Genomic DNA, 12,712 nt, shown 5'->3' on the forward strand with positions numbered 1-12,712 from the left:
ACATACATGAGGGTTTTACAGTGACTGCAGAGTTGATTAGGTTGTTTTTCTTTCTTTTTTTTTTTTTTTGGGGTGTGGAGTGGGGCTTCATTAGCCAACAGGTGAAAAGAAAAGTTACTAGGATTTGAAACAGCTCAACAGGCTCGAGACAGAAGTACTTCTCGTGCATACAGAGGGCAGAAGAAAAGCTGAGGTGCTACAAAATAAAGCTGGGAGGAAGCCACTTTGTTAGTTCAGATGGTTGGGATCACTGAACAGCAGAGACACGGGCACACAAGCCCACAGGGCAAAACTACACCTCCCTAGACACAAAGATGGGGCAGGGAGGAGGGGGCCAGGCACGACAGCGAGGAGGGCTTTCTGTCCATGACAAATTATCCCACCTCAAGGGAAGGAGCACAGCGATCCCCTCGGGGACGGGAGGAACATCGCATGCTGCAGGCGATGTAGGTGAGGTTGCCATCAGGAACCGATGTGGCAAACGGGAACGAATCAAAGCGGCTTGTCTTTGTGCATTAGCAATGGAGGCTGAGTCATTACCATTCATCACCAGCCCGGCTGGTGTGTTCATTCTGGTGACAGCTGTTTTGGGGAGAGAGGACAGCTTTTGATGTCTTTTAATTCCCAAAACTAAAAGAAAAAAGGGCTGTCAAGGTAACAGGCATCCAGAGAGGCTGAGGGAAAACAGTGGGTAAGGGAATAACTTTAAGTCTCAGGGAAATGCAGCACAAAAGGGAACTGCCACAATCGCCAGGATAGTGTGGCTCGCTCCTTCATCTTTCTGAAGGAAGCAGTAAATGGCTAAAACTTCCAATGCCCAATTTACAAATGAGCTCCCAATCCAGGGCAGCACAGAAAAGTTAGCATTTGTATTTTAGTGAGCAGAGTATTTTCTCCTGGTTTCTTCCTTTGAGGCTGGCTGTGGGGTTTGAGTGCTTTGCACCTGTATGTGCAGCATCGCTCATCTTAAGACTTACTTGAATGGAGCCTGGAAAAACTCATTAAGATCAGCAAAGCCTCTTCTGGCCCTCCCTAGTCCTCAGAGGCTGATGTGCTCCATGGCACCCTATATCTTTACAGGGCTGGAGGTTTCTCCCATCCACCTCCTGCTGTTTCAAGGAAATGATAGGGAAGTGGCCACACATTGCCAGGAGCAGCTCTTGCCAGGAAGTGCTTTAATGCAAGGTACATCCTGTGGCTGCCCTTCCTTCTGCACTTCTCCTTTCCCTTACCCCCAGCAGCCTTCTCACGGCTGGCTCTCACCACCCCTGCAAGCCCAGCATTTCCACCTCTGTCCCCGTGTGTGCTCTGGGGACACCCAGAGCGGTGCCATCCTCCCCCTCCAGATCAGTGCTTATTCTCTGCTCTCATTTCTCCATCTCTTTACTCCTGTTGTGACATCTCTCTCCTCTCTCTTACAGATCCGTTCTCCTGCTCTGTTTCCTCTCAGCATCCCATAGTGGTGCCTCTCTCTTTTTACCCCTTTCTTCATTTACTTCCCACCACTCAAGAGGTTGGAGAGCCTCACTGAGGCAGAGGGCTGCTCCCCTGGAGCGTGATAAGCTGCAGCCACCAGACCTCATCAGAGATGGTCCCCACCTGAAGAAATTGCTGTGGACAGACTGGACAGGAAAGAGACTGAGGGAGGAAGTTTAGTGAGAAGTGTTTTCCCCAAGCCTGTCCAGCAGGGCCAAAGCCAATTCTTCTCTCCCACTCACTGGCCAGCTGTCTCTGTTTTCAGCCCTGCAGAAACCCAGCGGTAGAGCTTTAAAAAATAAATAAATAATAAAAAAACCTAGATTAATTAGGGATGATCTCATATCTGGTTGTGACTCATCTACTGGAAGCTGCAGCGACCACCACCGCTGTGCTGGGAATCTCACTTTCAGGGGTGTGGTGACATATGCAATTATGAGACAGGGTAATCAAAGCTCAGTCCACTGAGTTATGCTGATAGCAGAGATGTTACAGGCTACCAGTTTTAGGCTCCACACCTGTATGTGCATTCACATGCACGTGAATAACATGTGAGCAGCCCCATGGAGCCAGCAGGACTACCCAAGGTTCAGGCATTACCTGAATATCAAATGTATTTTTGTGTAAGGTTAGGGTAAGTTAGTTTGTGGGCACGGTCCTCTCATAAACTGAGAGACCCAGTGGGAGAGAGTCAACCTGCTTTATAAAATTCAGAAAACACAGCCATCGAGAGGGCTGGTGTGGTGCAGAATCAGCAATGACAGAGATGTCCAAATAATGTGCCTATTACTGACAGAAGGCAGGTTTTGCTCCAGGTGTTTTTATATCATTCACCTGATCATCAGAAAGGTCTTTAGACTTGGTAAAGCTCCAAAGAAAGTGAATCAGGAAAGCCTAACTATGGGATTTCCTCTCCTCTCCTCTCCTCTCCTCTCCTCTCCTCTCCTCTCCTCTCCTCTCCTCTCCTCTCCTCTCCTCTCCTCTCCTCTCCTCTCCTCTCCTCTCCTCTCCTCTCCTCTCCTCTCCTCTCCTCTCCTCTCCCTCACAGCAGTAAGGAGGATGCCCCACCTCAGGGGCTGTGGGTTACAACAAGGAGCGTTACTTGTATGAATGAGCCTGTTTTCATCGGGGCAGATGCGGAAGCTGTTACAACCACAACATTTAGGAAACTGGTGAAAGGAAACAGTCTCTCAGTAGCGTAGGGGCCGGTTCAGGCACTCAGCTCTGGCTGCTGCCCCGAGCTGCGTCCTCGCCGCAATGCAGCATGCTCAAGAAGACCCGACTGCACCCAGAGAAGAAGATGATGCCTTTGGGGAAGGTAAAAATCATCTTTTATTCAACTAATCCTTCTCCTGTGCAGGCTAGGGACAGTTTTCTAGCATTGGTGGTATTTCATGGTAAACCTGAAGTTCTCTGTGGGCTCCAAAGTGGCAGGTTGACCAGGCTTTCTTTTCTTCCCCTGAGAGAATGGAGAACAAAGGCACGCCAGATACAATAACAACAACTTCCACATTGTTCAGCAGCTTGCTTCCCCAGCGAGGAGCTGACTGCAGAAGAAGAAAGCTGGGGGGCCACCAAGTATGTTTGCTATGGCAGCTGCAAAGCAGCACGCTTGGCACTCCGCGCCACAGGTGCAGCTGTCCTTAAAGCAGTTGGGGCTAAAGGTGCCTGCCTACCTAAATCCTCTGAGCAAAATTAGCCTCCTCCTCTCCAGCCACCACAACACAGGGCAGGGTTTCTCATCCCCACAACTGCTTCTGCTCGATTGCTCACTGCCTGCAGCCTGTGCTGCCGTGTACACGTGTTTCGAGCACTACTACACCACAATAGCAAAGACAGTGAGATAAGGCAGTCCGGAGGAGAAGGATCTAGCCCACAATGTGTAATTTCTGCCGTTGCTTGCTGCTCCCCTCTGCACTCAAGCAGAGGCTGGGGGACAGCCTGCTCATGCAAATCTTCCCCCAGCCCCTGGCAGTTTCCAAGGGAGCTGAAGGCACAAAGAGCCGCCTGGATCGGCTCCAGAGACTGTGAACCTTTAAACTCGCTCACAGCACAGCTTCAGCAAACCTCATTTAAACAAAGCTCGGCTGCGGTTGGTATGGAAAACTTAGCTGTGAATGGTGCCAAATCGAGTTATCTGAGCCTCAGTGAAAGACATCAGTGCAGAAAAGAAAGCAGCCTCAGTGAAGTACTGTCTGTGTTCAAATACATTTCTCACGTGTATATGACCCCACTCCTCACCCTGTGACACAGTCCTGGCTCAGAAGGACAACGGATTTGCAGAAAGGAGAGGTCAGAGCATTTGCATTCAGGCAAAAATCCCAACAGGCCAGGGAGGAGCTGACACCACCAGGCAAACCAACTTGCACTGAAAGCTGCTTTCCCTGCAGCTTGCACCCACGCAGGTGGAAGCTGTCTCTCATGATAGCCTGCCGCCTGCTCCCGTTCGACGTAGGCATTTGCACGTGGGATTTAGGCTTCGTTGCTGTTTCTGCAACCTGTAGTCTATGCTCTTCATCAGAAATGTAGGAGGTAAGGAGAGAGATGTGTGCAGGTCATTTGACATATATGTTGTGTTATCTAATGGGGAAGATACAGCACCCAAGAAATCTGTTCCAGCCTCTCAGCTAGCATGTTTCTGGCAGGGCTGACCCAGTAATAGAGGAGTCTGGCTTTTCAAAGGCAGGGACATTTTTTGGAACCTCTCCATGACCCTGCTTGCAGCAGGAGGTTGGACCTGATGACCTCCGAGGTCCCTTCCAACCTGACTCACCCTGTGAGCCTACAAGCTGGTGTCTGCCTCTTCCACCCACCTGCATGCAGCTGAGGACAAATTCAGCCCAGCTTCTCCCCCGGTCAGAGTGCTGGCTCCCACACTTGCCAGCTGGAAGCCCTAGATTAACAAGGCACGGCGCTTGCCTTCCCTTCAGCCTCTCTCCATTCTCCTGAACAGTTCAGCAGGCCAACGTTACGTTTTTGGCTGTTATTTCTGGAGCACTGCTGACCCTGGACAGCCTAGCTTGCTCCCCTGGGCTGGGTGGGATCGGCGCAGGGAGGAGCGATGCCTGCTTTGGTTACAGGGCAGGGTGGGGAAAAATGGGCAGTAGCAGACATGGGAACCTCTTCCAGCCTGCCAAAATCCTGTGTGGATCCTCTGCTGGCCCCTGTAGTGCTTCAGCTGAGCTCTTGAGACCATGCAGATGCACCCGTGCTGGGGGTGGACCTGCTCTTCTTACCCAGGGTAAGATGTTCATCCCCCCAGCTAGGGGGAGGAGAAGCACATCTCAGCATCCACGTTCCCCTCAACATATTAATCCTGCAGGGTGCTGTGCCAGCGCCAGTGCTCTTAAGCGTGCTTAGGTTGAGACGAGAAATTAAACCCATGTCATTGTGTAACTATACAAGAAATCTATTTCTGTCAGAACCTTGCTAAATCTGGTAGTCCTGGGGCCTGGGTGCGCCTTCCCTGGTGCCTCGGAAGGAATGCGAAGCTGTGACACCTGAAACTTCAAGCTGCAGAGACGTACACACCCGCCAAGACCTTGCTGTGGGTTTTCAGGCCAGATGGAGCCACTTCTCAGGTGCCCAGCTTGGACTTTCAGAACATAGCTTTAAGGGTGTGGGCTTTTTTTTTTTTTTTTTTTCACATCTTGCATGATTTAGAAATGGGTGGTGGCACCCATGCACCTTTTTAAGTTGTCCCAGTGGTTAGCTACTGTCACAGTTAAAAACTGCTACATCTTACTTCTGGTGTTAATTTGTCTTGGTTTTGGAGTTTGTTGCCCTCTTGTCCAGGAGAGCAAAGAACTTGCTCTTGCTGTAGGTGTGTGCCTAATAACTACCCACAGGCTGTGATCACACCACTCTTGCCCTTTGTCAAACAGACTGCCGTCGATGACTGTTTCTTCATAAAGTGTGAGTTTTAATCCTTTAAGCATTTTCATGGATGTACTTGGAACCATCCCCTTGGGGATGTGGACACCAGCATGGAGCAGGCTTCTCCAAGACTGCTACACCAGTGACAAATCCAGAAGTTACATGATCTGTTCTTAATGTATATATCTGTGTATATATATATATACACACACACATAAAATCAGGGCTGCTTCAAGGATCAATTAATAGGTACAAGGAATTCTTGAGTCGCTTTGGGTCCCGGCATCACATGAGGGGATCCTCCTCATCAGATTTTCCTCCATAATCCTCAAGTCTTTCAGCATCAAAATTTCTCAGAACATGGTTAACACTATCCCATAGTCATGGCCTATATCCTTCATTCCCAGATAGGCCCATACTAAGACCAGATGAATCAGCTCACTCTCTCAGTAGTGTTTTCTCCCAGTTACCAACCCAGACATTGGGCCATCTACATATTCAGTCAGTCACAACATAAAGTTCCCTTTCAGGTCATGGGCGTAGAGTTAAACCCCACAGGGACAGAACCAATCCATGCAGGTCCTCACTAAACCTAGTCATCCTTGATGACTCCTCAGCTGGGTTACTTCTGTCACTCATACTTGTTTTTAACCCATGCAGCATGCCCAAAATTGATCTACCCCACTTCAAGTTTCTTAGTCAAGCTGTCATGCAGTACCAAGTCTTATTTCTCACAGAAGTCCAAGTTTAGTATCAACATAATTATTTTCTATAAAACCCTAATGAGTGCCACTGGTTGTATTCCATCTCCTTTAATTTTGCTTATATGACTCCTACATCAGCTGTTCCGTGAGGAGGCCAGGACCACTGCCAGGCTGCCACACCATTACTGACAGAGCATTAACTCATAGTTCTCTGGAAATCCTGTGGTATTTCAAGTGGTTTTTGAAATCAACAGAGAGCTCCTTGGATAATTCTCTTCAAAGCTATCATTTAAAATCCTCCTTTGGGAAAGGTAAGGGAAAAAAGTATTTTCACATTGATATGGACTGTTAGCTGGCACTGGTATTTTCCAACATGCGTACAAAAACATTTGTAGAAAACGTCTGTATTATTTGTGGCATTATCAATAATTTCACTATTTTTGTCTGCTTATGCTCCCATAGCATTGTTTTTCCTTACTGTACATTGAAATCCCAAGGCACAGGGCTGGGTGTTACTGAGTACAGCATACATCATACCTTGCCAAAAAAATCAGGTTGACTTCCTGCAATACCTATTCAAAGCTCAAAAATGCTCATCCACAAAGAAAACCTGCTAATTAATTTTCTTGTTTTCTAGTAACACCCTTGCACTTACATAGTGCTACCTCCCTCAAAGGGTCTATGGAGACGTTGCAAAAAACTCTGCTTAGGTTCAGTGGAGCACAACTACCTCTTGTCTGCAGCTTGGCCATTGTGCAGCAGCTCACAGCTGTATTATGCAAAAGTTCAGAGAAAAAAAATGTTTTGGCCTCTTGAAAGTACAGGCAGTGATACGTTTCACATCTTTTATGGCCTTCATCACCATGCTGATTCAAGCATGGGAGCATGGGAGGCATGACACCATGGGACTAGGGCAGGGGGCTTGGCACAGCCAGAGCTCATGGATCAGTGCAGAGACATCCATGCAGAGTTTGCAAGTTCTCAGCTCAGCACTGCAAGCAATGGGTCCAGGCATTTTGTTAGCAATGATCAACGTATTTAACCTGGAAATGCAGAGGACAGATAGAAATTAGTCTGTGGTTTGTTACAGATATTTTTATGCAGCTGTTCCACCCTTACCTTTCCTCACATCTCCTCATCCCACTAAAGCCCGCCTGCCCTTTTCAGGAGAGAGAAGAGTTTTAGGTGAGGGTTTGGGATCAGCTTTGAGGCTTAGCTGAAATGAAATGTAGCTACTGTTCACAGCTACATGCACCTCCTGGTTTATTGTAGCATAGCTGCTGATATTAGGGAAAAATGAGGATGAAGTCTTGGGTGTTCCCCTGGTCACTGTGAGAGCAGGGATCCTTGTCCTGCAGCCCACCTCCACCCCTACCTGTCCTTTCAGCTCATCCCATGTGCCTGGTGATGGAAAAGGCGTGCGGCACGCTCACTGAAGCGCAGGGGAAGGAAAAGTCCCCACTCTTCATCACCAAGGCAACGGTGTTGGCTTGAACTAGATGGATTTTAATACGAGGCATTTGGCCTATAAACTCAGGTTTGAGCATGTTTCTCCAGGAACACAGACAGACCCACTTGGAGGGCAGTGCCGAAAGGAGGCCATGCACCATGGCACAGCTCCGCCTGTTCCGGTTTATACTCACCTGCTTCGCACAGCTGCTACTCGGGGCTTTGCTCCTTGGGCAGGCAGAGAGCTGTGCAGGCGGGCTTGAGCTTTTCTGGTGTGAGGAGGTGGTGTGGGATGCCTGTCCCCACCCCGGACATCCCCACACCAGCCCGCCCTGCTTCCAGCTGTCCCAGGGCAGCTGGAGTCCTATTTTTAACGGGGCGTCGTAGCAGGGATGATTGAGTCCTTCAGGCCTGAAATTAAAAAATAATTGAAATCAGAGGCACTTTCTGCTTTGTTGTCTCCCTATTTTTTAATTAAAGGTCTTTGATCTTTTTTTTTTTCTTTTTTTTTTTTCCCCTTTCTCTGTGTCTGGATGGCAACTTGTTTGGTTTGCATTTGTCGGCAATATTTCTGGATCACTACTAATAACAACAGCAAGGGAAAAAAACAGGTCAAATAATAAACAAGCGGCATTTAACCAGCCCTCAGAAAAAAAAAGGAAGGTACTTACAAGCCAGAAAGAGGCCACAGACAGTGGTGCTCAGGTGACCTTCTAGGCTTTCCAAACCAGTGTCTCATCAAAGTTTGAAGCAAAACTGCCTTCCTTTCCATAATTTTATTCACATTTTTAGATAGTTTCCTTACAAAGCTCCATGAAATACAAGTTTTTCTGTTTGTTTTGTTGTTGTTGGTGGTGGTGGTGGTTTGGTTTGGTTTGGTTTGGTTTGGTTTGGTTCGGTTCGGTTCGGTTCGGTTCGGTTCAGTTCGGTTCGGTTTTCTCGTCCAGTCCCCCTATTAAAGTCACAAAATCGATGTGTACCCGGAGCAGGCTGATGGCACAAACAACACCACCCCATTAACGATGCAGGGCACAGCTCACTGCTGGTGAAGCAGCCTTCCGCCCATGTGTGTGCTGAAAACAAAGGTTTGTGGCTGCTGCACCGGGGGCATGACACACAGAGCAACCCGCTCAGGAAGTGCAGGGTTGAAGGCTGTGAGTAAAAACTAGAGAAAACAGCACCAGGACGTGAATTAAAGGGGCAGGACGGAGCAGCCAGGCGCTTGGCAAGGCCGCCGAGGCACCACAAGGCCAACGGTGGGCTGGTTTCTCGATGGTAGGGGTGTTGTCAGGCCCTGCAGAATTTCAACCAACATTTCCAAAGCTCAGACCTGCCATCTAAGAGCAGAGAAATGATAATAGGGTAACAGGTGAGGCAAACCCGCTAGGAAATGCTCAGCACAACAGGTTTAATGCTGCATAACTTACAGATAGGAAAGGGGGATGGCATTGGCTCACTCTGGTTTAAATGCAAGGAGCCTGGAAATTGGAAAGTTCGGGGACCCAGAGCTTGGAAATGATGCCTGGAGCTTAAACAGTCAGTAAAAAGATGGAAAGACAAAAAATGAGGAAGAGCCCACATATAATTAGTAATGATCCACCCCACAGAGAAGGAAAGACACTGAAAATACTCAAGCCCCCTCCTTGACCCAGGACCCTCGATGAAATGACCGCCCTGGGAAGCCAAACCCAAAACTTCCCCAAAAGCCAGAGGTGTGTGCAGCATTGCACACGAGTTCTTGCAACACCTCCCATTTCATCATGTCAGCATCACTCAGCACACAGACTCCATGGAGAAAAGGGAGTTTTATTCCCATCCTTCTCACCCCGTGCTAGCTCGGGGCGGTGGAATAGCTCTGCTGGGAGTGTGGATGTGACCAACAAGGCACTGCAGTGATTTTAGTACGCTTGCTGTGACTCTGTAGAATGAGATTGAGAGCTCCCTGCGAGTTTCAGAACCCCACATACTAGACTTCCTCACTTGAGGAGAAAAAAGAAAAAGACCTGAGAGGACCCAGCTAATGTTATGGTGCTAACAGAGGTAGCACAGAGCAAATGAGATTTTTTTTTTCTGCCTCAAACATCACAGTTTCTTAATGGTGACGATGTACAGAGCAGAGAGAGCGCAGCCCGCCTCCTCTAAGGAATCATTGACTTCTGTGGTAGCAAATGGAGAAGCTGCCTTGTTTATAAATGGGATGGTTTGGGGAGCTTTGGTGGATTGGTGGGACTGGTGGATTGGGCCATAACGCGCACTGCTCGCACTGTGCCGGCACATTTCCTTCCCATTGGCATCTCACAGAAAGAATTTAGAGATGTAGATAGATTTGAAGCTAGATAGCATCTCTGAGATCCCACGGCAAACATATGCGAGGAGTGCCACACTGGCAATGCGCTCACACATTTAAAAAGTGAGGCTCTTTTTTATTAAGAGAGGGGTGGAAACATCGAAAAGAATCCATTTAAAAATATTGCCAAAGATAAATGAAGCCACAGGAGAAGCAGAGCCCTCCAGCACTGCTGAGCACAGCTCTGGAGCTGGATGGCTATAGCTTTTTTTAAATTATTATTATTTATTTTCACATGGAAAAATGGGCAGTTTAGAAGGTCCTGAGCTGCTCTGCCTCTCCTGCCGCTCTGTGGAGCTTCCTGCCCTTTCTATTCCTGATGCCGGCCACGAGCCAAGGAAGAGTTAGCTTAATCAGCAACACCAGCCACTGATTAGTGCCAAGCTGCTGTCGTTAATCGCTTCCAAAAATCACTGCGCCAAAAATAGTACCTAGGGTCAGATGCTCCAAAACTGGCCTCGTTTCACTGGTGTCATGTAACCTCTGCTGCAGCGCCAGGCCGCGCCCCCAAGGCAGCACTATTTCTTTGCTTTACAGCACATATCATTTGTGATTTCTTTTTAATTCATTTCCCCTCGCAGCCCCAGTGGCGCGAGAAGCTGCCCTTTGCCTTCCCTGGAGGAAGCAAGTCCTGCACGTGGTTAAACACCCTCGCATGAAGGGCAGGCTGGACCAGCAGGCAACCTGCATCCCTCCAAAAAAGACGTACACCGTGCTGTCCTGAGGGCTCGGTCAGCGCTGAGGACCCCCCTCTGCTCTGGAATCTCAGCCCAAATATTTGGCAGATGCTCTTCAGGCTCCTTGCATGACACAGGCAGTGTGTTCAGCGCGCTCCCCCGAATGGCATTTCATGTGCGCTGCACTTGTTTTGTATCTGCTATATTTATGCTGCAGAAATATGCGCCGATGAGGAAAAGGGGGCCGTGGGGGTGTCTCGGAGGCAGTGGGGTTATGGAGACTTGCGCTGCAGTCACCATACTGCCGTCAGTCTGGAAGAGATTTCAGGGCAACTGTGGTTTTACAGAGGATGGAAATTGCTCGGAGCCTTATCCCAGAGGACTCTTCTTGGGTTTCTGCTGCAAAAACTGTCATGTGAGGAGCTGGCAGGAATCCAGATGGCCACCAATGTAGCCTTCCCACAGGGCATGTAATTGTCTGGCTCCTTCCCCTCCACCCCAGCCTTTGCATCTTTCTCCCACCTGACCATCATCTTCTCCAGAACATGCTCTTCATCCCTGCTGTTTCTTTGCCTTCTTGCCAGGACCTGTGGGACAAGCTGAGCAGGAAGAAGGCAGAGGCTGTCTCTATGCTGCTGCTGGAAGGCACAGCAAGGCAGACCATAGTCCTGACCAAGGATACCTTCAGTGGGTGCTAACATGTCCCACAGTGCCTCACTCCATGTTATAACTATGCTTTGTTAGGCACTGGCACAGGTTGCCCAGAGAAGCTGTGGATGCCCCATCCCTGGAGGTGCTCAAGGCCAGGCTGGGTGGGGCTTTGGGCAGCCTGGTCTGGTGGGAGGTGTCCCTGCACATGACTTCAAACCAGCTCAATGCCAGCAGCGCAGCTGGCAGCTTGCACTCCCAAAAAGCCTCATACAGCACCATACCTGCCGCTTTAGGTCTCTGATCACCGCCACGGCTTTGATCATGGCATTGCATTGCTGACTTCCAGCTGTCCAGGAAAGCAAAACAATGTCCCAACAGTTCCTCCCACACCTTAATTAGGAAACAAGGGATGTGTTTCGAACCCAAGGAGGGGACAGACGGGAGGGCACAGCTGCAGTAACAGAGGTGCCACCCGCAGGCAGGGAGAGCGGCTCCGCTGGGCCCGGTTGCTGAGCAGGCCGAGAAGCAGGAACGTGCTGCTGCCTCCAGCCCACTTGCGAGGAGATCCTCGCCACGAAAAACCTGCTCTGGGAAGGGGCTGGAGCCCACCGGGGCTGATTTTGAAGGGGGAGAGTTCTGGGGGGAGAAATAGTAACATTAGTGGCTCCTGATCCCCTAAGTTAACATATGTGAGGGCAGGTAGGGTGTGTGCTTGTGAACATGCCTTCTGAAGGGTACTTGCCATCTTCAGGTGCTGGTGGATGCAGCTGCCTCAGACCACCACAAGTGCAGCAGGATGTGATGAAGACTCCCCTTTCTGTCCCTAGCCCTCTCCCTCTGCACCCATATCTTGCTTTTCCTTGGTGTTCCAGGTGTGCCCTGACCACCCTGTGGTAATACACCCTGTGTAGTACACCCACTGTCTTACACACGCTGCAGTCATTCCCAAAGATCCAGCGGTGCCGAGCACCTGGCCAGAGGCCCCAGGAGGTTGAATCTGTCCCTGAGCCACTCCAGAACACCAGCTCGAGTGACCTGACTTTCCCATAAATCACCCTGAGAGCTGCAGGTGGAAAGTTTTGCAAAAGCGACACGAAGAAGAAAGCAAAATGAGGAACTTGAGGGTGGGGCAGCAACACAGTGATGGGAAGTAGGAGGGGGGAAATGGTTGCACAGTGGTTACAGGGTGCAAGCGGTGAAAAACAAGTGGGTATCAAATCTTCTAGAAGGAGAGCAAGCAGAGTTAGCTATGGGGCTGTGGTGAGCACAAGTCAGATCACTGAGCAGGCTCATCTGGCAGAGAAGGTAGAAATACAGGAACGGAGTCAACCCAAGGAGCAGGACGGGCAGGGTGAGGTGCAGAGAGCAGGAGAGCTGTGGCAACACAGGATGTTGAGCTGGGAAAAGTGATCGTGGGCTGGTGTAGGGTCAGCCTTGCCCAGGTTGCTTATGACAGATTGCCCAGTTTTTTGCTCATGAAAAAAACATGCACAAATAGTCTGCCTTAAAGGCCAGGGGGGCCTAATCTGCAT

The 12,712-nt window shown here is 49.5% G+C and overlaps 1 protein-coding gene across 9 annotated transcripts in view; it reads left to right on the forward strand.

Moving 5' to 3' along the window:
• The first annotated feature begins 2,588 nt into the window (after positions 1-2,588).
• RIPOR2 (RHO family interacting cell polarization regulator 2) overlaps positions 2,589-12,712 on the forward strand; it is a 62,034-nt gene continuing 51,910 nt past the window's right edge. For 6 of the 9 annotated variants that reach the window (XM_050709345.1, XM_050709341.1, XM_050709343.1 and 3 more), the window contains exon 1: positions 2,627-2,794. In XM_050709345.1, coding sequence (XP_050565302.1) covers positions 2,734-2,794 — 61 coding nt within the window. In that variant the 5' untranslated portion in view covers positions 2,627-2,733. Of the gene's footprint in view, positions 2,795-12,712 lie in introns of all 9 variants that reach the window. The other 3 variants (XM_050709340.1, XM_050709344.1, XM_050709348.1) reach the window with 2 other exon arrangements.

The sequence above is a fragment of the Cygnus atratus genome, chromosome 2, assembly GCF_013377495.2.
Source record: "Cygnus atratus isolate AKBS03 ecotype Queensland, Australia chromosome 2, CAtr_DNAZoo_HiC_assembly, whole genome shotgun sequence".
NCBI classification, from domain to species: domain Eukaryota; kingdom Metazoa; phylum Chordata; class Aves; order Anseriformes; family Anatidae; genus Cygnus; species Cygnus atratus.